Below are 23876 nucleotides of genomic sequence, written 5' to 3'. Positions count from 1 at the left end.
GATACTTTGACTTGAACTATGTGCCGATACCTAATATGAACCGATACCAGTGTAAAGACTATAAATGGGTCTTATTTCTTTAGAACACGGTTAACATTTTCATTTGAAAACAAGTTCAAATATTATGAGAAATAATAAAATAAAGTAGTCTTATTATATCTATTCAAAGGCCCATCCAGGATATCATCTTTACCGATATCATGTACCGACACCAAGGGATGTAACAATAACCGAAACATCATGATATTGCGTTGTTAAAGTTCTCACAATAATATCATGGACCATCACAATATATTGAATTACAAGTCTCTTTGCATAAATTAAGATTTATGGTACAGCAATAAATCCAATTGCAGAGCGAACTACATAGACCAAGATCCTTTGCTCCATTTCAGTGTAGACTACATGAAAAAATAACAGTTCTAAGCACTTTTAAGTCTTAGTTCTTTGGATTAAGTCTTGCAAGGCATTTTAAGAGGCTCCTCTACCCACCTCTGCTAATTGTATTACTGATACAACTGTGCAGCACTATTTTGAATCATAAAAAGTCCTCAAAATGGCGCCTATAACAGAAAGACCCTAAAAGTTTTCTACTTTTTCAATCTTTTCAATCCAGATTATGACACAGCTCTGGAGGAGGCCACTGTCTTTAATCCTAATTTTGCTAACAGAAATAATCTCGGGTATTGTCTTGTCTCTGTAATTTCTTGAACTGTTCTCACGTCTTGTTTTAGCCCCTTTTTTTCAACTGTTTTTCCTCCTGAATTTTAAACTATCTTCCTTTCTTTTCCTCCCATCCATCCATCCCTCTTCTGTTTTTTCTTTTCTTCGTCTTTGCCAGGTTTTTGCGCTGCTCGAAAGGGTCACTACATTAACGAGTGTGAGTCAGTTATAGCGGCAATCATTAAAGGGCCCGTATTACGCAATTTTCTGATCTATGTTCTAATGTTGTTTCCTCATCACAAACAAACCTGGAGTTTTGTTTTGTTTCATTCACATGTTTAAAGTTGCATTGTGTAACTTTTCTGGTAGAGGGTCCATCAGATGCTTTTCTCCATGGAGATGTTATTGCTTTGTCTGGAATGTTTTACAGTATAATATTTAATCTTTCTATCATCTTGGAGGCCAAGCCAGACCAAGTTACAGATCAGATCTACGGAGAGGCAAGCTGTGACTTGGACTCGAGTTTGACTTGAGTCACTATTTTTAGGACTTGAGACTTGACTTGATAAAATAGACTAAGATTTGGGACTCGACTTGGAGTTGAAGGTCAGTGACTCGGGACTTGACTTGGATTTGATCCTGTAAGTTGAGAAGACTTGATGCTTCTCCTAAAAAAAAAAAGTGTCTGTTTTTAGAAAGTACTTTTCTCTTTGTGGTTGATACATGCAGTGCTGAGTATTACAGGAACAAACTGGAACAACATGTTCTTCCCACTTCTCCTTTTGTTACTTTGAATGTAACTGAAGCACTGTGATTTGGCATTCTCATGTCATACTACAGTAATATACAGTACAATACAGTAAAACAGGGGGAACTACATGAGCCTTCCATTTCAGTGCATCTACATGACAAGTAGCGTTATTTAGCACTTTCAAATCTGAATTCTTTCTAATCTAACCATAATGATTCACACTAAGATCTTGTCAAGACATTTAAAAAGGAAAAACAGCTCTACAACCCTTATATAAATACTCATATATAAAAATACCATGATTTTTAGGTACAATTAAGTTTAAAATTAATATAAATTGCAAAAATCTAAACTATATTTGGTGCTTTGGTTTAAAAACTTGGAATGACTTGAAGCTCACAGCAGACCATTTGGACTTGACTTGGACTTATGAGCCAGTGACTCGAGACTCGACTTGGACTTGCCTGTCTTTGAACTGGGACTTGACACGGACTTAAGGTCAAAGACTTGAGACTTACATGAAACTTACAATACCTGCTCTATTTTTGAGCACCTGTAATTGAATAAATGTAAGATCGAGCTGTTTAATGTCATTCCAGGCTGAGCAATGACATAGAAACAAGCAGGTGATGGACCCCTAACTAAGATAGCTGTGAAAACTACCTCTTCATGACATCATAAGGTGGAACAGAGCATTTTGAGCTTTGGAGATGTAGACAGACTAACAATAAAGAGTTACTCAAACATGTGTGAATGAAACAAAACACAACTCCAGGTCTGTTTTTGAAGCGGTAACAACATTATAACATGGCTTAAAGTTCACAAAGAGTCATTTTTGCGTAATATAGGACTTTTAACTAAATTGCAATCCCATTTTATCACAAACTAGCAGCAAACCCAGTAAAGTGCTTTCTTGACCCCCGCATAATACTGTAGTAATGGCTTTGTTGCGCCTATAGCTATAAGCCGAAGCAATATCCAAAAACCTAGCCTGTTTTATTTGGGCCAGAGCCTTAAAGAAGTGATTTTTTTTTTTTTTTTAAGAAATTGTGGTTACCTTCACTGTTTTGAATGCATTTTCTTGGCTACTCTCATCAGCTTAAATATTGTACTCATGGGTCTCAGCTTTCCCATTCAAAAGATAAATATAAACTTCTCTGCTGTTTCAATCATCTTCTCTCTCACCTCTTCTCCCTCTCCTCTTCCTATAGCTACCTCTTTCTCCCCCTGCCTTTCTCTCTCATCTCTCTCCTCCTTCTTTTTCATCTCTCTCTTTCTCTCCTCTTTTCTCGTCCCTCTCTCCTCCTTCTCGCTCTCCCTCTTTCTCTCTCTTTCCCTTTTTCTCTTGCCCCTCTCTCTCTCCTCATTCTCTGTCCTCTCTCTTCTCCTTCTCTCTCTACCTCTTTCTCTCTTTCCCTCCTCCTCCTCTCACCTCTCCCTCCTTTGCTCTCTCCCCTTTGTCTGTTTCTTTCCCTTCTCTTTCTCTCTCCCCTCTCTCTTCCTTTGCTCTCTTCCTCTTTGTCTCTCTCTCTCTTTCTTTCCCTTCTCTTTCTCTCTTCTCTCTCCCTCTCTCCTCCTTCTCTGTCCTTCTTTCCCTCCTTCTCTCTCCTCTCTCCCCTCTCACCTCCTGCCCTCTCTCCCTGTTTCTCTCTTTCCCTCTTTCTCTCTCTCTCTTTCTCTCCTTCTCTCTCCTCTCGCTCTCCTTCTCCCCTCCTTCTCTTTCGCCCCTCTCTCTCAACCCTCCTCCTTTGCTCTCTCCCTCTTTATCTCTCTTTTTCTTTCTCTCTCCTCTCTCCCCTCTTTCTGTCTCTCTCTCCCTCCTGCATCATTCTTTTTCCTCTCTGTCTCTCCCTCTCCTTCTCTCTCCCTCTTTCTCCCACAATCTCCCCTCTTTCTCCCTCTCTTTCTCTCCTCTTTCTTCTGGACACTGAGATTGGTCAATAGAAATACAAAGAGGTAACCACTTTTCCTTAAAAAAAAGTCACTTCTCTTAAAGGGACAATGCAGTATTTTGTAAATGTGGTTTGTAAATGAGAAGCTTTTGGCTCGTTTGTGTTTCTCTGCAGGATCAGCAGACAGGAGCAATGTAGCTTGAAACAATATGAAATATGTGTGACAGATTCCTATTCTATTTAAAGCTGTACACTTAACAACAATGGCAAGGTCAATCTGAATGTGATGTGCGTATGTTGCTAGGAAACTGGCAATTTGATTTTAATATTATTTGATACACTTGTGAGGATAGTAGTTTAAAAGCTTGCCATAAACCTAAGTATTTAGTCTATTAGCTCTGTAACAACCAAAGCAAAAACAGACAAAGTACTTTAAAGCCATAGTATGTAACACTATTGCAAAAACATAGACTGTGGATCGTTTTGTTGTACACAGAAAACACAGAAACACAGAAAAACATTTGTCCTTATTGTGAGCGGGCTTGCATCTCCACAAACCTGACTCTTATGTTGTTCCTTTGGTTATAATGTTTCACAATGTGACAACAAACCTGAATGTTTTGAAGTATGGCTTAAACTGTCTGTTTCCAAGGAACTCCAACTCCAGAAAGTCACATACAGGGTGTCCTAAAAAAATTTGCCACATTTTTTGAATGTATAGAAACAGATTAGGATTTTATATTGAATGTTTTATTTTAGTTCTGTTTTCACGTTGAGCCATTCACTCCCAAAGAGAAGTCATGTGTGTTTTGGAATATGCTCGCACACAGTCATCCAAGACTGTGCAACGTGACTTCAATGCAAAATTTGGAAAAACCTTATCAACTGGCAAACAAATTTGGATTTGGTACCAAAAATTTAAAGAGGAAGGCTGCCTATGCAGGGCTAAAGGATCTGGTAAACCATCAGCATATTCTAAGACTTTGGGAGTGTGCAGCTAGCCAGGCTGGCACCACCTAGTGCCTCCACTCAGTTTCTCTCCAGCAACTAGGTCAGGAATCAGAATATACTAGACCTTTTGCAAAAACCCCGGAAGTGTGAGTGTGTACCAACGAAGAGCCATACATTCTATGTTGGCAGCTATTCCCGAGATCAAGGATTTAAAGCCGGAGCAAGGAGAATGTTTAATGAAATTTATCAAGGGGAAAGACGTTATTGCCCTTATTCCTATGGAATTTGGGAAAGTCCCCGTTAGCCCCGTTAGCCCGGTTAGCCCCGTTAGCAGCGCATTACATACGTCACAACCAAATAGCAACGATTGGTTAAATGAAAAAAAGTACCCACCTACCATTGAGCGAACGCTGCAAGGTCAGATGGTTTCTATGAAGTGAAACCGACTGATGAATCAGGCTAGTGAACGACTCAACCTGAAAACAGAACTAAAATAAAACTTTAAATAGAAAATCTTGATCTGTTTCTATACATTCTGTGAAAATTTGAGGTTATTTCAACAAGAATTGCCAAAATTACTGGCCTGTGAAATTATGTCAACATTTTTAGGACACCCTATATTAACACTTTAAATATCATAGTGGTAAGTTGTTTAGCTGCCCCCTACAGGACGTTGCAATGGTTGATTGAAGGTAGTTTCTCATAAAATTATAAACACAAGTATCTCAAATACAGACTTCACTTGAAATTTGGTATAATATAAGAACAAAGTGATGATGAAAACTAAAGTTCCACTACATGGCATTAACCTATGGTATATATCACCTTGGCAACAAGAATGTGGCAAGTCCAGGCCAAGATATAAGTCAGTACGGTGAAGATGCAAGCAAAAAATTCATATGATTTCACGTCATTTTGCATCCAAATAAATAAATAAAAAAAATTTTAATTGTAAGAAATGGTAGATAGGTGTACAGTCCCTACAAAAGTCTTGTCGCTTATCCGTTTTGTAGAAACAAAAGCAAAATTTATTTTAGCATATTGAGCATAATTTGGGAGGGTTTTAGCTTTCATATGAGACATTTCTGAAACCAATTGATTAATTTAAAGTCAGGTTATAAGCTTTTGTTTCTACAAAATGGATAAGCGACAAGACTTTTGTCAGGGACTGTAAAGCCAAATGAGGAAACAATGAAAAAGACACAGGGAAAGCGCACCAACTATATATAAAAATAACACCAACCAGGGACTAACCGCTATTATTTGACATTGCTCCTGCCTGCTAGACCAAATTTGAAGCATATTTAGAATTATCCTGCAATATTTATCTATCCCTAAGTGTCTCACAGATCAACTTTTACAAAATACTCGATGAGAAATCCCCTAATCTAGACTCCATTTCTTCCTCTGGTCATGAAAGCTTAACCTGATGCTAAACTACATTGGCCGGGCTCCTTATACTTTTCTATGGCTTGGTTTGGCTGTGCGTGTGTTGCCCACTTAGAGAAATCCATAGCCGTGCTGCTGTTACCTGCCCAAAAAAAAGACCAAATCTAAAAAAAAAAATCACTTGGTTTTGAAAAAGTTGCTTGTTTTCGACAGGTGCCTGAATGGTCCAAATGCAGCGCTCGGGAGAAGAGAAAGGAGAAGAAAGTGGAGAAGCCTTTTTACTCGGATTCAGAGGGAGAGTCTGGGCCCACGGAGTCAGCGGACAGCGGTAACCATGGATACGTGATTTACGATTGACATTGGACATGATGACCAAGTCGTTATGTATGTTAGAAAGTGGTATTTTAGTTCTCAGCAGAATGAGGCTCGCATAAATTTCTACGACTAAAATCAGTTAACCTAAACCTAAAAGGATTCTCTCTGATCTAAATTGGATTGCGGAAACCTTTGAAGGCACAGGGAGAATATGCAATCTCCACACAGAAAGGCTCCATGTCACCCTGTAGTTGTACCCAGGACCTTCTTGCTATGAGCAGGGGCGGCACCAGGAAGGGGCTTAAAGGGGCACTAGCCTCCCCTAGAATGGCCAATGCTCCCCCATAGCTCCCCCAAAGATTTAATCCTCATTTTTTTTAAAACACGGTTTACAAAATGCTGTACAAGCAGCAAAGAACAGTACAAAAAGCATAAAAATAGCACACAATAGGCATAGAAAAACAGACAATGATGCAAACAATTCAATAAATTATAATAAATAAATAAAAAGAAATTGAATAAAATAAATAAGGAATAAAATCAAGCTAAAACCAGTTAGCTAAAGCCAGCCAAAAAAAAAAAGTCTTAAGAAGTGATTTAAAAGATGGTGCGAGCCTTATCTCCTCAGGCAGGTCGTTCCAAAGCCGAGGCGCCCGGGCTGAAAATGCTCCATCACCTTCGTCCAGAGCTTGGACTTTGGAACAGTCCCAGGGACCTGCCTGAAGATCTAAGGCTGCAGGAGGCTCGTACGGTGTTAAAAGTTCTGAAATGTAACTTGATGCAAGACCTAAATGAGCTTTAAAAGCAATCAGTGAAATCTTAAAATCGATTCTAAAACTCACAGGCAGCCAGTGAAGGGAAGTAAAATGGGTAAATTGTTGTTGTCTGTTAAACTCAGTGAGGAGCCGAGCTGCTGCGTTCTGAACCAGTCGGAGGCTGGAAATGGATTTGGAGTCGAAGCCGGAGAGGAGGGAATTGCAATAGTCTAGACGGGAGAAGATGAGCGTGTGGATGACTTTTTCAAGATCAGAACAGGAGAGGATAGTTTTGTGCAGAGCTGAAGAAAACAGGATTGGGTGACTTTTTTGATGTGAAGGTGGAAGTTGAGGCGAGAATCAAAAATGACACCGAGGTTTCTGGCAGCAGGGGTGATGTTGGGAGCAAGAGGCTGAAACTGTTGCTGATATGGGAGGTGGATTGGGGGGATTGATTAAAATGATTTCAGATTTGGAGCTTTGTACTATCCAACTGTTCATGTCATTGAAGCAGTTTAACACAGCAGCCAGGCTCGCAGGGTCGTTTGGTCTCAGCGGGAGGTAGATCTGTGTGTCGTCGGCATAACAGTGGAAGGGCACGTTTTCAACTAAAACTGTTCAAATGGAAACTATAAAGTGTTCAAAATGTGACTACAATAAAGAAGAACTTAATATTTTGTTTTAGAAATCACTACAGAGTCCTAGCTACAATAAACAGCAAAGCAAAAATGGGGACAGGGGTGCACTCGCATCCATAAAAGGCTCTAAATTTAACAAGTGTACTGAGAATCTGCATGTTAAGACTCTGACAGGGCAAAAAATTTGATTCTGAAACATTTCTGTAATTAAATGTCAACAATTCAGGAAAATTTGAGTTAAAAAAGCTCAATATAATGACTCCACTAATGAGATAATAATATAATGATGTTAGAATTCTACTTATTTGTGAATTTATTTGTGTCTACCCCTTGTTTTACCCCCAGAGTCGGACAGTGGCAGTGGCTCGGAGAGTGCCAGTGGGTCTGAGGAGAGCGGGTCGGGGTCAGAGAGTGACGAAGAGGATAGCGATGAAGGCTCGGAGGAAGAGGAGGAGGAGGAGGAAGAGGAGCCCAAACACACCAAGAAGAAAATACAGGAAGCGAAGAAACCCATACATCAGAGTGAGAGGTAAGAGCAGGTTTAGTCTACACAACGTTGAATGCAAATTACAGACAGAATCTCAAATAGGGCCACAATTATTAGTATTATTATTATTAAGGATTATTTTAGTAGTCGACTAGTGAAAAGATTATTTTGATTGTACATTTACACTTTACATGCACTATGAACTAAATAAAGATTAAAATATGGTGCCTGGAGGCTTCTAAATAGAAAATATTTATGGATAAAATGTTTGCAATGTGAAATTATTTATTCTTTTTGACATTTAGATTTAATAGTGTCACTGTCTTTGTTATAAAAAGGTCTTTCTGCATGTGTTTTAGTGTCTGTATATTTCTGATAATTATTACGGTTTTCAAAATACCACTACGATTATTTTTTATAGGTGATTTGCCACGGTTAGTTGCAGCCCAAATCTCTATTACATGAAGAAAATAATGAAAAGTTGAATGAGTTCAATCTGTAATGTGGAATCTAAGTAACAGAGCTTTGCATGAGCTGACCACTGGGGGCAGTAGTGAACACAGCTCAACAGTGGAAGCTAAACTTTTAAGAAAATACCTCGAACAACTGCCAAACAAATAAATGCTTCCCTTGCCTAATTTTTCTTGACCTTTCTCAAACAATTGAATCTAAAAACTGCTATGGGCACCTCTATGTTTCTTTATTTGTTGCTCTGTTTCGTCTGTTTTGGTCAACTCTCGAACCATCTTTGTGCGCCCTCTGGTGGTTATTTAACAGAACATAGCCTTGACATTAGAAACATTTGGAATTATAAATGCGGTCTGATCGTTACTGGGCCTTAAGGGTATAACCAGCAAGTTTCTAAATTTATAAGAAATGATGGATAAACTATTTTGGCCAAAAAGTAGAAAAGATTCTACTACGCAATTAAACAGTTTGCAATGCCTTGTGCATTCTAAGCATCGTAAGTATTCAATGTTGCGTTTATAAGCACTTTACACAACTTTCAGAGGCCATAGCGGAGTTTTTCTGTCACAGTATTGCCAACAACATTTAGCACCAGCCTTAATTCCTGGTTCACGGACAGTAAAAATGCTCCTAAATTACTTCGTATTGAGGCAAGACAAATGTAGTTGTGTAAAGCTGTGTAAAGAATCTATGTACTTCTCCACACATCTATACAAATTTGAATCTTTTTTCAGTGAGCAGAGCAGTGAAGAGGAGAGGAAACCACAGAGAAAACCCAAAAGCAGAAAGATGAGCGAGTCCGAGTCTGAGTCAGAGGAGAGTGAGTCTGAGTCTGACGAGTCCGAGTCCGATGAGTCTGAGTCGGAGCCAGAGACCAGGAAAAAGAAGAAGGTGAGTCATGTGAACTGCCAGGACTCTATTGGTGAATACACAAAAAACATGAATAGGCAGAAAGGACACATACTATGCAAAATCGACTTTCATGAGCTTTTAACTTTTTTATCTATGAGGCCTTACATGTTTTGTACCTAATTACAAGTCCAGCAGTCTCGTTTTAGTTATGCTTTAGCTTTGACATGGGAGTTATCAAGACCCAACAAATCAACTGTCTATCTATGAACCTTCAGACACCAGCTATATCTATCCTTAAATAAATCCAGGCATGCTTTGAAATCTGATTTTCCTCTGTGCAGAGCTCATTTCCACTTATAATGAGAGTAGATCAGAGGCCAAAACTACAGAGCTTCAGCTTCACAAAGAGCCCAGATGTTTGTCTGTGCTCCAAACGTTTCACAAACAGAATCAGTTTTAATTGGGGGTCATTTTAGTCAGACATTTGAGGAAAAATCTGTTTAACCATTTTAGTGTTTTATATGTCATAACATTGTTGCCTCACCAAACATGTACCCGCAGAAGTAATTAGCTTCATTCATGCTTGTTTCATTAATCCTGATAACAAAGTTGTTTTGCGCTGAGCCTCTGAAGTCACTTTTCAAATTTTCCCAGATTTGTGACGTCATGAGTAGAAATCCTGCACCGTTCTAGTCCAGAAGCCATTGCCAGACTACTGAAATACAAAATTTACAGACATTTTATTGTAACAGGAATAGAAAATTGTGTTAAAACTTACCTGGTGAGTAAATTTTGGGGTCATTTATATCTAAAGACATACACTGCATTTTTAAGGGTTCTTCGATGGCGCTTCAACAGACTTATGAGGTCATAGACGCCAGCGATGACCCTGTCGTGATTTTGGACGACTTGAGAGAGGTGCTCTGTGTGAAACTGCAGTGGATTTGGAAATTACAAACTGCTTTATGTTGTGTTTCTATGACGAAAAACTCCTGCTGTATTCTTCATGCACATGATTTCATTATTCCAACTTATTTATTTCTGTTTTTCTCATGATTTTGGTCCATTTTTATGACAACATTGTATTTACACGCTTTCTTAAATCTAATTTCAGATTGAGTCTAAACCTTCAAAACCAGTAAAAAAAGAAACAAAGAAGGAAAGCAAGAAAGAGATGTCTCTGCTCGACCTGGACGACTGTGAGTTTGGGTTAATTTTATTTTTAACGGTGCTGTATGTGACTATTGTTAGGTTTATCTAGACATTTAAAACAAGAAGAAAGACAAGAGATTAATTCAGTTTTACTCATGAGGAGAACGGGCAGAGAGTGGGCATCAAAACCAACAGTCTCCACACGTTCTGATGACTCAAGGCCGCTCTCCTCCTTTTATTTCATTAGAGGGCCCTAGTTACAGAATGATAATTCTCAAGGGGAAGGGGGAATCAGCAAAGATATAATAAGAAACTGATGCAGCTAAGCATAGTATAAACACATAAAACACGATTAACAATCAGGAGGTGCCGTAGGTATAGTCAGACACCATCATAACTCTTGCATGTGTGACAGTGGGAGTTGGCTTCATGTGAAGAATCATCTCGAGGAACACAAGAGCGCGATAGGTCACTGCACACAGTTGTCAAACACAAAGAGGTTATTCATATTCATACAAGTGATTGGTACATTATAAATCAAAGAATTGTAGTACATAAATGGTTAACTCATAGGCCTAGAATATCACACAAGCATTTAGCAAATATGGGATAATAGAATTATTCTGACAACTATTACTGTTTGAAAACATGAAAAACAAAACAGTTTGCAGTTATTCCTCATTTACCTTATGCTTTTTGAGCATCCTAATTATTCACCTCGACGAGTTTATAAGCACTTTTCCTGGCTTTCAGGCCAGCAGAGTGGAGTTTTGACATCACAACATTTCTAACAACAACTAGCATGTTAACAGCTCAACAGCCTTATTTCCTGGTTCGCGGATGATAAAACATTTTATAATTAGATACAAACTGCACATAAATGTTCACCTTCTTTTGCAACATATTTCCTTGTAATTACGTTAACATTTAAATTTGTGACACTTACTTTTACAATCACTCTTACACGTAATTTCATGCATCACTACTTGGTACTTATACTTGAGTAATATTATTTGGATGTAACGCTATTCTTATTTGAGTAAAAGTTTTCTGCTTCTGCATTCAAGATGCCCCACCCCCCACCATGGTAATTACATTAAATGCCCCATCTCGTGTTTATTTATTCTGCACTATAGTTTAGCACCCTAAATAGCTAAAGCATTACTGTTATAATATTAGCTCATGTTTACATGTTTGTTTTGCAGTCGAGCCGGCCCCCTCTCCTCAGGTGACTCCAGTGAACGCGTTCATGTCCAACAGCCTCGTCACAGACCTGGAGGGGCTGTCCCTGTCTGACGACGTTCTTGCGCCTGCTGTAAGAAGCTTTAACTGTTTGGATTAGATCAATCTCACTCAAATACAGTATCTATAGCTCTTTACAAACATGCACACTTAGATTATAGACTGAGCATTTGGTTCCAGTCAAATGAAGTTCCTTGAGGGTAGCAGTTATAGAAGTGAATTTGGAGTCATGTTACAAATTTGGAATTTCAACGAGTATCATAGCAACCAAAGAGCCAATCTGGAGCAATGCTGTCAGTCAAGCAGCATTGCAGCAACACTAACAGTAGTGACCTTGGGAAAAGAGCTCATGTCTTGATTTATGGACAAAATAGCAAAATAAAATAGTGCTGAGTGTGGGTCGGCTGTTTGTCCAGAGCATGAGTGTGCAGCCACCCGGCAGAGTGTGCTAAAGAAGGGCACTGTGCATAAAGCTCAGTGCGCTCCAGTATCGAGTATCAGTTGTATAAATCATGGTGAGTGCAAAAAACTCTGCTTATTTCTGCGTTAGTTTTGAGTTGTAGCTGGTGCGTATCATACCCCCACTCTCCCCACCCCCCGCAGCACATGAACACGCTTCTGTTCAAATACGAAATACAAAAGTAACACACATTTTATTGACATATTTGTACCACCTATGTGCACTGTTTGTAAAGGGCTTATGTAGCTCCTCTCCTAGCATTATCACTTTATCATATACTTAATATATTACAAAAATATTTTTGTAACTGTAATAGTTGCAAAGTAGTAGTAAAGTAGATGCAGTAACGAATGACTTAAAACCTGTGGACTTTTTCTTCCTTTCATTGCTGTGGCGTTGACAGGAATACATGGTACAGTATTTCCTCCTCCAATTTCACTCAAATATACAAAAAAAAGTATCCAAATAGTTCCTGCAAACTATTAAGTGAAAAAGAAAAAAACACATCTGCTTTGTTCATTTAGATTGGTTGTTTCATATAAAATATAATGCTGTAGAACAAGAGGGAATGAACAGAACAGACATGGTTTTCTAGTGTATTTTAGAATGTGATGTCTATTTGTATTGCAGATTATAGCAAAAGTAGCAAAACCTGATGTATTATTATAAAAAGCAATGGCCTTTCCCTTCACACACCCCATAGTGTCCCTGTATGTGCAACTACACATTTTGTTACTTAAATCAAAGTACAGATACTTGAGCAAAGTAAAAGTCACTTGAAAAATCTGCTTAAGAAAAAGTTTACTTTCAGTACTTAAAAGTAAAAGTATTTCACACAGATAAAAAAAAAAATTATAGATTGTGCTGAATTTTGTCCATTTAGAAACAGCTAAATCCATCTTTTTTTGTTTTGTTTTTTATTTGGCAGTTTTTTATTTGTATATTTTTGCATGCATTGTTTTCAAGAGGTCTCAAACAAAAAATACTTTTACTTTTCAGTCCTGTTCAAAAATGTAGTGGAATAGAAAGCACAGATATCTGCTCTCAAATGTAGTGAAGTAAAGTAAAAAGTATCCACTTGAAAAGTACAAATACCTCAATTGTTTTACTTAAGTACCACCATTAATACTTTTACTTTGTATATGTTTACCATTGTGGTTCTGTGGAAATAAATAAAACAAAATAATAATAATTTTTTCCTTTTTTTCAGGCTATTTCTCCTTCGAGCTCTATGAAAACGTTTGAGTTGCTGCACAGAATCACAGGGGAGGGTTTGTCTGTGGAGTACTGCTTTAGCCGGCAGCCCTTCAGCCCTGACGCTAACATGGTCGCTGTTCAGATCCACTTCACCAACAACTCCTCCTCCGACGTGTCCAACCTGCACGTGGAGGACGCCAAGCTCCAGTCCGGCATGAGGGTCAAGGAGTTCCCTGAGATTGGTGAGGATAAGAGAGATGGATTTGCATATGGTCACATTTTTATATAGCGCTTTTCAACTTTCAATGAAACTCAAAGCGCTTTATATCAAGGACCAACTTACCCATTCACACAAGCATTCATACACCAATGTACGCAGATATTAATTAGTGATGCTTAGGTCAAGAGCGGGAGTTGAACTGCCAACCTTCAGATAAGTGGACAATAACTCTACCAATTGAGCTTCTGAGTGGGTATTTGCTGAGACTTGCTTTCTGCCACGTTATCATCAAAAACAAGCCTGGAGAGGTTTTATTTGACATCTATGCATGTTTGAGTAATCTAGCGATCTCTTCTGGGCTCTATTCGAACCATCCTTATGATTAGCAGTACGATCCTTTCCAAAACTACGCCTGTGTCACCCATTAAGGTTTTGCGTCTACGTCACAAAAGCACGTGACCTGTTGTTTATGCCGCCATATTGGAGGTCAAAGGTCAAACTATCTATCTGGACCGACGTGTAGTTTTGATGTGTGATAAAATAAGAAGGATGCGCTGTGCTATCACTTTTCGGCAGTACGGTCCTCACTTTTGGGTGGCACGGAAATCCCCCATTCAATTTCCACCACCCCTGGTAGCTACGGTTCTGATTTTTTCTTTTCTTTTTACTTTAATTTATTTAGTAAGAGCGACTGGAACAGATTTTTTTATTATTTACTTTATTGTATTTTATAAGAGCGTTTTAGTTTTCGATATCACATATTTACATACACATATTATTACCATTGTAGAACAGAATAAATTGTCAGACCAACCAAAAAAAAGGAAAAAATTACTTAAAATTAAATAAAAATAAAAAAATAAAAATAGGAGGCCATCAAGCGAGTGACACCTGCAAAGATGTATAAAAAAATGTACATTAGGCTTTGTTTTGAGTGTAAGAATTCCACTTTTTCCAATACAGTTCTTCTTTATCTAAGGAGTGTCTCAAGGAGAATGATATTCGTTCCATAACCTGAAATTCGTTGATTAGTTCAGCCCATTCTGAAATAGTAGGAGGTTTGTCTTGTAGCCATTTTGGTGTGATCGCCTTCTTGCTGGCTGCTTGTAGTATCTGAAGAAGATATCTGTCTTTTTTTTCAGCCCAGTTGGTATGTTTCCCAAATAAAATACACTAAAATGTTCCTCCAATTGCTGTCCTGTAATAAGCTTAATGTTTTTAATGGTCTCTGTCCACTAAGGGACAATCTTGGGCCATTGCAAAACTGGGACTGTATGTGAAAATGTCCAACTGATGATTGTCCACAGTTTCTCCAACAATTACCTTATTCTGCATTCTTGGTCTGATGTTCTTTAATTCTAGGAGTAATGAAAACGGTTCTGATTTTGACCCCCGTTCTACTTACCCTGGCTGTTATCAGGAGCAGATGTGATGGCTTGGTGATCAACAAAGATTTCATGTATCCCTCTACAAAATATTTATAAGCCTCCAACCCCTTGTAACTTTTTAGTTCTTGGTTGGTAGAATGAATTAAGTAGTTATAAATATCTGGATATTGGAGGTTGGGCACAGAGCGAGCGTAGATTAGACTGACAAAGTGGTCTGTTGGAATTAGATAGAGATATATTCCAGAACCCAGGAGGATGACATGAGCATTATATCTTTCTAATGACGGCTGATCTAACGAGCTGGCAATTTCAGACAGTTTTATGTTGTTGTTGCTGTTTAAAGTAGCCATAATTATATTGTGGTAAGTGAATAACACCTTCCCAATCAACCGCAACCTTGACCTCCAGTATGGCCACCAAAACCGCCATGCCACACGCAAATCCTTATTAAATCCTTATAAATATACAAAAACATGATACATTACAATTTCACAAACCTGATGTGATGTGCCTGTTTACAAGCAAAATGTACACATACACAGGGCTGCAAGATTAATCACAATCAAATTCGAATTTGAATGTACGTAATTAGAAAATCACAAAGTACTTAGTAAATTTTGCCCACAAACAACAAAATCTCTCTGTGTTGTTTAGATTTGTACATGTTCTGAAATGTGATTCTTGTATTAGTTTGTTTGTTCATTTCAGTCTTTTCGTCAATTCTTCTGGACGCGTTTAAAATGTGAACTTTGTTTAGAATCCCATTATTAAAAGCTTGTCAGAAAAATTGCAGTTAAATATTTTTTCCCAAATTCTTCAGGCATATCATATAATATTGTACTCAGTGTGATTGTGAATGTAAGAAGGGTATCACAGAATGACACTTTAGGCTCTATTCACGCTTACTGGAAGACATTTGGAAACATGCTTCCAGCTCCTTCTGACCGTGGTTCCAATAGACGCATCAAGAATCTCATAATTACTGTCATCGTGCAAAGCATACTGGGAAGGATTTTCCGAAAAAGTGAGCATCAAACCGCCATGTTTGTTTTCCCAGTGGGATGCGTCTATTGACAAAGATGATCTTTTCAAGTCTTTTGAACCATATCGCTTTTGTTTCTGATTCTGATATTGTCATATTTTAATTTTGGGATTCGGACATCGTAATTGTGTGGTTGTTGGATAACCTAACAGCGGAAAACGGCTCGAGAAATTTGTTTTCAAACTCCATAAATGCAAAAGGGAATCAGATCTGTGTGACTGCAAACCTCTGTTCAAACTGTTTCCCTTCCCAATGGAATTGAAAAATAGTGAAAGGCGAAAGCAATGGGCAGTATTGATACACAGGAAGGACGAAAATCCTCAGAAAATCCTTCCCAGTATGCATTGCGCAATGACTGGAAGTCTGAGATTCTTGATGCGTCTATTGACTTACATACAGTAAGGATCTTGTCGCCTCTCTCTCTGTACTTGCTGCTGTGAGCCTTGTCATTTTGGTCTTAAAATGTTTGTATTAACCTGATCTACATCCTGATCCAGATTTTTTTTTTTTTTCACTTTTTTGTCCTATTAAATCTTATTCATAACGTAGAGCCTGGCTTCAGATTCGCTCCTGTAACCATGAGCATCACAAGCCTCATTTGAGCGACTATGAACGCTATGGGTGACATCACATTCACTTAGTCCACTTCTTTTATACAGTCAATGTCCTCACAACCAGACAAAGCTTTTCATAATGGACAGACTCTAATCACGTCTTCAATGTCACTTACAGGCAGACTTTAATTAGACAATTTATAATACACAAATTCATAGGCAATTTATAAAAGGAAAAAAGAAAGAATAAAATGACATCTAGATGAAAAAAACTGGGCCATTTTCTCAGTTTTCCCAGATTTTGTCAGAGTTACTATCGCCAACAGAGCCCAAAGGAAGTTGTCATCTGCATGTTTCCAAACGTCTGCTGGATTTTGTGACATAATCGTGAATAGAATTAATTAGTATATCCTGAAAGTTGCTGTTTTTTTGTACCATCATTTCCTCCACAAACAAAATGTCTTATTCTGTCTAAAAACTCCTAACCCTGTAGTTTAGATTTGCACGAACATTCTGAAATGCGATTCTTATATTAGTTTGTCAGTTCAGAGTTCAGTCTTTTTGCCAAACAACATGTTTAAAATGTGAACTTTGAACTAAATAATATTATTAAAACTAAAATCGCAAATTGAATCACAATAGCAATGCTTGTCAGAAAAATCCCAAATTGTTAAGCCCTAGTCGCTCAGACATTGTCCAGTTGTCAAAGAGAGAGCTGTGGCTGAGTTCCTGATTATTACCTTTATTTATTGTTCCTTGTTTAATCGTTGTGCATTTGTCTTTTGTTTAAACATTGTAAATTCCTGTGTTTGTTTGTGCAGAGGTGCTGGCAGCCGGAGAGACAACCACAGCTGTGATGGGCATTGACTTTTGTGACTCCACTCAAGCTGCAAACTTCCAGCTCTGGTGAGAAAAGCATTTATGGTCAAAGAACAGGAGACAGTTCTGTGGACATGGTTATAAAGGAAAGCAACAAAAAACAAGAAAAGAGTAAAAGTAAAAGTAATGGAACTGTATTATTGGTTCATGCCAGATCTCGTTCCTGGGATTATTCAAATGCAATGAAGTGTGACCTCTCACAAATTGAAATTGTGATCTAATCAATCAATAAAATCATGATATTGTTTTTTGTTTTTTCATGTAAACTCCAAAGGGAATCTAAGTATAAAGTGCTCAGATTTCAGAACAGTCCTGATCTGTACTGTCAGCTGTGGTCTAACACTTACACAACAACAAAAGATATCACGATAAATACTCTTGGCCCATCGTTCAGTTTTTGTTAGATGGAACAATAATTTTTGGCTATTTATAGTCAGTACTTTTTTCTTTATACTACTACTACTATGTTTTTGTTATTTTTTCTGCAGTATGATAATATGTCATGTGATCCTTTTGGTTAATTTTTTACTTAATGTTGTCTCATTCTTTTTTACGAAATGCAGATAGATGTCTTGTCAAAGCTAAATACAGTTTCCCTGGTGGGTCAGTAAAATAAGTGTCATGTACATGTTAAATGAGCATATGTTTGTCATTTCAGTACAAATTCCAAGAAGTTCTTTGTGACGATCCAGCCGCCGGTGGGAGAGCTGATGAGGCCTGTGTTTATGACGGAGAACGAGTTTAAAAAGGAACAAGGTAAAGACCGGAGACAGAGAGAGAGATTAAGGCACTACCTCTGAACCTTCTGTTACCACCAGTGCTACACCGATACGTCTGCGCATGGGACAATAATGTACTTTTGTGTCACAATGGCCAAAATAACTGCTCCCGGGCTTTCTGTGTGGGCACTTCGGGTTCCTAGCCTGATTCATCAGCCGGTTTCACTATGTGGAAACCATTTGACCTCGCAGCATTAGGATTTGTTCGCTCGACAGAAGGCGGGTCCATTTTTTATTTAACCAATCGCTGCTATTTGGTCGTGATGTATGTAATGCGCCACTAACTGGGCTAACTGGTATATTAAGCTTTTCTCAAATCCCGTAGGAAGAAGGACAATAACGCCTTTCCCCTTGATGAAATTCACCAAACATTCTCTTTGTTCCGGCTTTAAATCCTTGATCTCGGGAATCATTGCCAGCACAGAATATATGTCTTCATCTACATCCATCTCGACCGCTTTGTTTACTGTTGTGCTGTACCACAAAAAGGGACCTAGACATGGCTTCACAGCTCTTCGCTGATTGGCCAGTGCGCGCTCTACAACTTCTGGATTTCTTGCAAACGTCTAGTCTGTTCCGAATTCTGACTTAGTCGCTGGAGAGAAATGAGGCACTAGGTGACACCAGCCTACCTACCAGTTTCCCCCATTAACCCTAAACATGCACCATAAGTCAAATCCTCCAGCTAAAGGCCGAAAAATAGTTCTGCATGGACTTAACGCACACTGCTGCCATTGCCTTGTCGCCGTCATTTTTTGATTTGTGGATCTGCGTTGAGGTCTATGCGCCGCAAAGTAATTCACCACCACAACGCTTGGAGGCTAGGATTTAAAAATGGCATTCGTGTATACAAAATGGAGCAGGAAAGCGGAGTACTGGAAATGTATGCAGAGCTGTGGTTCGACACGTAATTAGAAAACTTTGGAGGTGCACATCAGTCGACTCAGATGCTCTGTGGAGGGGGTTCAAGGCGACGCAGACTTTTTGCATTGTGATGCAGACTATTTGACGCACAACCATAAATTGGGCTTTAGGTAGTCCTGGCCAAGATCTGGAGATAGGTCTCATTGCTCTTGACCAGTTGCCCTAGTGGTATTGAAGAATGGGTCAAATGCAGAGGACAAATTTCCCTACGTGAAAAATAAAATGTACCATAACCTTAACCTGACAAGTTAAAGACAGAACATTATTCACCATGATGTGTCTATGAGCTTGTTTCCACAACTTTCAGAGAGCAGAGAAGAGTTTTGCCGTCAGAGTAACAACAACTAGCATGCTTTCAGTGACCTTCCTGATTACCGGACAATAAAACACTGTAATTAGACGCAGACTGCACACAACAGGCTTCCTCTGACCTCAAGAATACAGGGCCTTTAAACAGCATGACAGTATTGATCTGCTGAATCACATTGTGTTTCCCTCTGCAGGTCAGCTGATGGGCATGAACGAGATCTCGGAGAAACTGACGCTGGACTCGAAATGTCGGAACGAACACGCCATCGTCCAGAGTGACCACCGCCGCCAGCCTGAGCCGCGTGCCCTGTGGCTCCGACAACGAGTGCAGGTCAGACGAGCAAGCTTAATGATGAAGTGGCAGTTTGAAAAGTGCAAAAATACAGGAAGTAGTAGTAGGAGAAACTTCCATCCAAAATGCAGAGACTGTTTACACACAAGGAAGTTATTTTTTGGCCGTTTAAACCTTCACTTTACGTAATAAAGGTGTTGTAATTTATCTTGAGTGAAGTGAGAAGGTTTAAACCTGTCACATGCTCTTGAAAAATCACATCGAAGGCCTATTCTATTACAGCGATATAAAGCCCTAATAAACAAATGAGCTGAGACTACATTTCTAATATTGATATTTTGTAGTGATGTCACGGTGGGGAATTCTTTATGTATGTCTATGGCAGAATGTTTAGCAGTTACTGGGGATGGTACAAGATCTCGTACCACAAGATCTCGCGAGACAAAATTGCCACAAAAATTATCTCGTGAAATTTTTCCCCATGTTTTTATGTTCAGATTAGATAAAAAGTTAAGAACTGGCGAGAACCAGTTTTTGAAAAGCTGTAGTCACAAAAAGCACTGCTGCAATGAAAATATTAAATAAAGTCAAATCAAAAACGGTGAGAATAAAATTAGGAACTTGATTGTGAAGTTTATTTATAGTAGATCATGTCAAAATCTCATCTTGTCACATCTCTTGCCTCATTTTGTCTTGTGGAAATTGTATCCAGATTGCCAGAAAACTTAAGAAAAAATACAAAATTTCTTTATACAACACATATTCAGGAGCTTGTGTGTAAATGATATGGTTTAGGAGGTTAATATTGACAGCACAAATCGGTTCTTTTGTTGTAGTTCCAGCTTGACACCTGTGTCCCCTGTCTCAGCAGATTTATCCAAAACCACTGATTTGTGCCAGTTTTATACCAGAAATGTCCCAGGTGTCCCTATTTTTGACCAGTTTGATCCTGCCAACAGTAAAGAGAGGCATTAACTGTCATTTGTTTAGGTAAAATAAAGAAAAGCTGCTTAAAAGTGACAAAAACACTTGAAAAAATGTGACTATACAGGTACTAGACCGGGACTAAACCAGGTACTATAAGGTACTAGACCGGGACAAAACCAGGTACTAGGTACTAGACCAGGACTAGATAAACCAGGTACTAGACTAAGGTACTAGACTAAAACCAGTACTAGACGGTAAACTACTAGACTAAACTAGGTACTAGACTAGGACTAGGTACTACTAGACGTAAACTAGACTACTAAACCAGGTACTAGACTAAACCAGGAGGACTAAAAACTAGGTAAACTATAGGGTACTAGACTTAATATTATACTACCAGTACTATGGTACTAGACTAGACTAATTAGACTATAGTACCAGCTAGTAAGGACTAGGTAAACCAGTACTAAACTGACTAACTAACTAGACTTAGGTAAACTAGACCCCAGTACCACTAACTATAGACTACCAACTTTTACTAATACTACTTTGACTAGGACTACTACCTAGACTACTTAACACTTTTTTTCTGTATTTCCGATCTGCTTTGCTTCGTCTAACCTTCAGCCCTCCTGTCCCTCCTGAATTTCCCATTCACAGATTCGCCGCCCGGACCGTGACCAGCAACAGCCTGGTCCTGGTCACCGTGGCGACCAAACAGGAAGGCGCTGCACAGCTGACCGTCAACTGCGACAAGATGCTGATCGGTACCATGTTGGTGAAAGAAATCCTGCAAGCTCTCACACAGTGAAGTGTCCTGGGATAGTAACAGCGGCGCCCCCTGTCTGCGACTTTGGACATGTACCGCTCTACCGCATCTGTAGCATTTTATTTATTTATTTATTTTAGTAAGAAAGACAACAAGATAGCCTATACGTCATAAATCAAATGTATTTTGGAGTATCCAAGGGTTTCAGAAAGATGAAAAATTCGGACCGTTGCCATACCTATTAAAAATTGAAAACAAAACATGATATCTTTTACGTAAGTTGCTGTAGTTCCCTAAAATGTTTGCCGTTAATTGAACTAAACACCCCAAACTAAGCACAAAACACAACAATACAAAGTCTATAAATATTAAAGGAGCTGTACCTGATTTTTACTGTCTTAAAAACATAAACATGAAAAAACTGAATTTTAAAAGTTTTCACAATTTTCAGAGACTAGAGCAAAGTTGTGCAGTGATGGTAAAGCTAACAAAACTACTGCCACATTCCAAAGAGGAAGTGAGCATGGGTGTGCTTCCGGCTCCATCGACTCTGGCTCTAATTCACTTTGTATTGAAAAACTCTTGCCCCACTTTCCTTAACTGCTGCTGTCAGACTCATTTGGTCTTAAAATGTTCGTATTAACCCGCTCTACATGTTTTTATTTCGCTATTCTGTCCGTAAATCAAGGTATGAACATTAATAACAGACAAATCAGGTGCCTTCTTTCCTCACTGTCAGCTAAACCAGATGTGCAGGCTTTAAGGGGCGCTATAATCAATAGCCTCGCTCCGGATCGGCTCTTTGCTATGATACTTGCGGTCGGAATTCCAAATATGGAACTCAGCTCAGAATTCGCCCCTATAACTGCCAGCTTCGATGAGCTTCATTTGACTGGAGCTAAACTTTAAAGGTGATGTCACACTCACTTAGTTCACGTCTTCATACAGTCTATGTTAGGGTGATCAGACGTTCTTATTTACCTGGAACAGTCATAGTTTTGAGCTCTGTGTCCCCCTGTCCCAGAAAATGTATCCAAAACAAGTGATTTGTCCCAGTTTTATACAACAAATGTCCCAGGTGTCTCTATTTTTGACCAATTTGATACCTGCCAATAGTAAGGAGAGGCATAAATTGTAATTTGGTTAGATAAAATACAAAATATCTGCTTAAAAACAACCAAAATACAAAGAAAATGTGTCTATACTGGCTCACATATTAGTCCTGAATGATCTCTGCATAACAGTTTTCCTTAATCATGCACTCGTTTTACAATTTTATTATTACCAACCAGTAAAACAAGGATTTCCCAGTTTTTTATTTGAAATTCTTGTCACCCTTGTCTTTAAAGCACGTTATTGTCTGAGAACCACATAATTAGAACCAGACAGCACGCATTTTTGACTTCATACCTGACATAGACTGGCAAAAAAAAAATCAAGTACAGGGCCTTTCAATAATGTTACATAGTAGTAAGTATATTTTTAGAAAATGCATCGCCTTAGTTTCCCTCACAACCCAATGTAATTCCAATGGAACGAAAAACATCAACTCTAACCTAATTAATTTACCTTTAGCTTACATATTTTAGCATATTTTCCCAAAAGGTCAGGACAGGAGGGCATTTCAAATCTTGTACAAAAGTTGCTCTATATGTAAAAAGTACTACAAGTGTGGCGTGTGCATGAACGTGTGTCTGAGAATATAAAATCAATATTGTCCACAAAACTGAAGCCTGACATGCAAATAATGTTACCGATTCACTTTTCTTTTCTTGTCTTTGAAATGGCCTTGTTACGTCTAAAGCCAAGCATCACCTGGCAGCTTGTTTTTGTTACAAACTTTAATGTGTTGAATGTTTTTGAATGTAATTGATTTCTTTTTGTTGCAGTTGAGCCATAGGCTGTATATAAAAATGGACTAAGCCACTAGCCGCGAGCTCGAAATAGGAAGTGAGCATGGGCGCGGTTCTGGCTCCATCGAGTCCGGGTACAGTTCACTTTCTTTGAGAAGGTTGCTTCGTATGATCCTGGTGTTTTTATTTGGCGATTTTCTGTAAATCAATTCCTAATTTGGAACTCGACTCCAAATTCCCACATAACTGTTAGCCTCGGTGAGCTTTATTTGACTGGAGCCAAGCACTACAGCTGATGTCACGCTCTCTTAGTCCACTTTTTTATACAGTCTTTGAGTTGTCCCAGCTAGTCTACCCTTCAAAACCAAAGAGCTTTTACGATTCTAAATGACTGTAAGGTTGAGAATTTGACAAGTATTTACAATTTATTTAAAGTTGGGAAAAAACACAAAAAAACTAAATACATTCTTAAAATTAAAGATGAACTATGTCACTTTTGTGGTGGAGGCTCGGCACCTGCTTGCCTCCATGGAGATGTTATTTCTTTGACTGGAATGTTCCACAGTAGGGCATTAAAATTATCTGCCTAGCATTTATTCAATTACACATTTTTTTGTTTTTTTTTAATCACTCAAAAATTCATGTTGTCTTAGTGTGAGCAGGGTCACCTCTCCACAGATCTGACCTGTAATGTCAATTCTGTCTCAATACATCACTACTTTTAGCAA

The 23876-nt window shown here is 38.6% G+C and overlaps 1 protein-coding gene across 1 annotated transcript in view; it reads left to right on the top strand.

Annotated features, from left to right (window-relative positions):
* The window catches only part of LOC110158690 (adaptor related protein complex 3 subunit beta 2), a 66601-nt gene extending 42872 nt beyond the window's left edge, over positions 1–23729 (top strand). Inside the window, 12 exon segments of the mRNA XM_055155989.1 lie at positions 842–880; positions 5860–5974; positions 7700–7883; positions 9044–9200; positions 10282–10360; positions 11519–11628; positions 13226–13454; positions 17238–17322; positions 17954–18051; positions 19502–19580; positions 19582–19638; positions 21187–23729. Of these exon segments, the coding sequence (XP_055011964.1) occupies positions 842–880; positions 5860–5974; positions 7700–7883; positions 9044–9200; positions 10282–10360; positions 11519–11628; positions 13226–13454; positions 17238–17322; positions 17954–18051; positions 19502–19580; positions 19582–19638; positions 21187–21337 (1383 nt within the window). The 3' untranslated portion in view covers positions 21338–23729.
* Positions 23730–23876: the final 147 nt, after the last annotated feature.

Source organism: Boleophthalmus pectinirostris, unplaced genomic scaffold (assembly GCF_026225935.1).
Source record: "Boleophthalmus pectinirostris isolate CB_2022bp ecotype Guang Dong unplaced genomic scaffold, ASM2622593v1 HiC_scaffold_2, whole genome shotgun sequence".
Lineage (NCBI taxonomy): Eukaryota > Metazoa > Chordata > Actinopteri > Gobiiformes > Gobiidae > Boleophthalmus > Boleophthalmus pectinirostris.
Note: the sequence above shows the minus strand (reverse complement) of the source record. Positions and strands in the feature narration are given on the sequence as shown.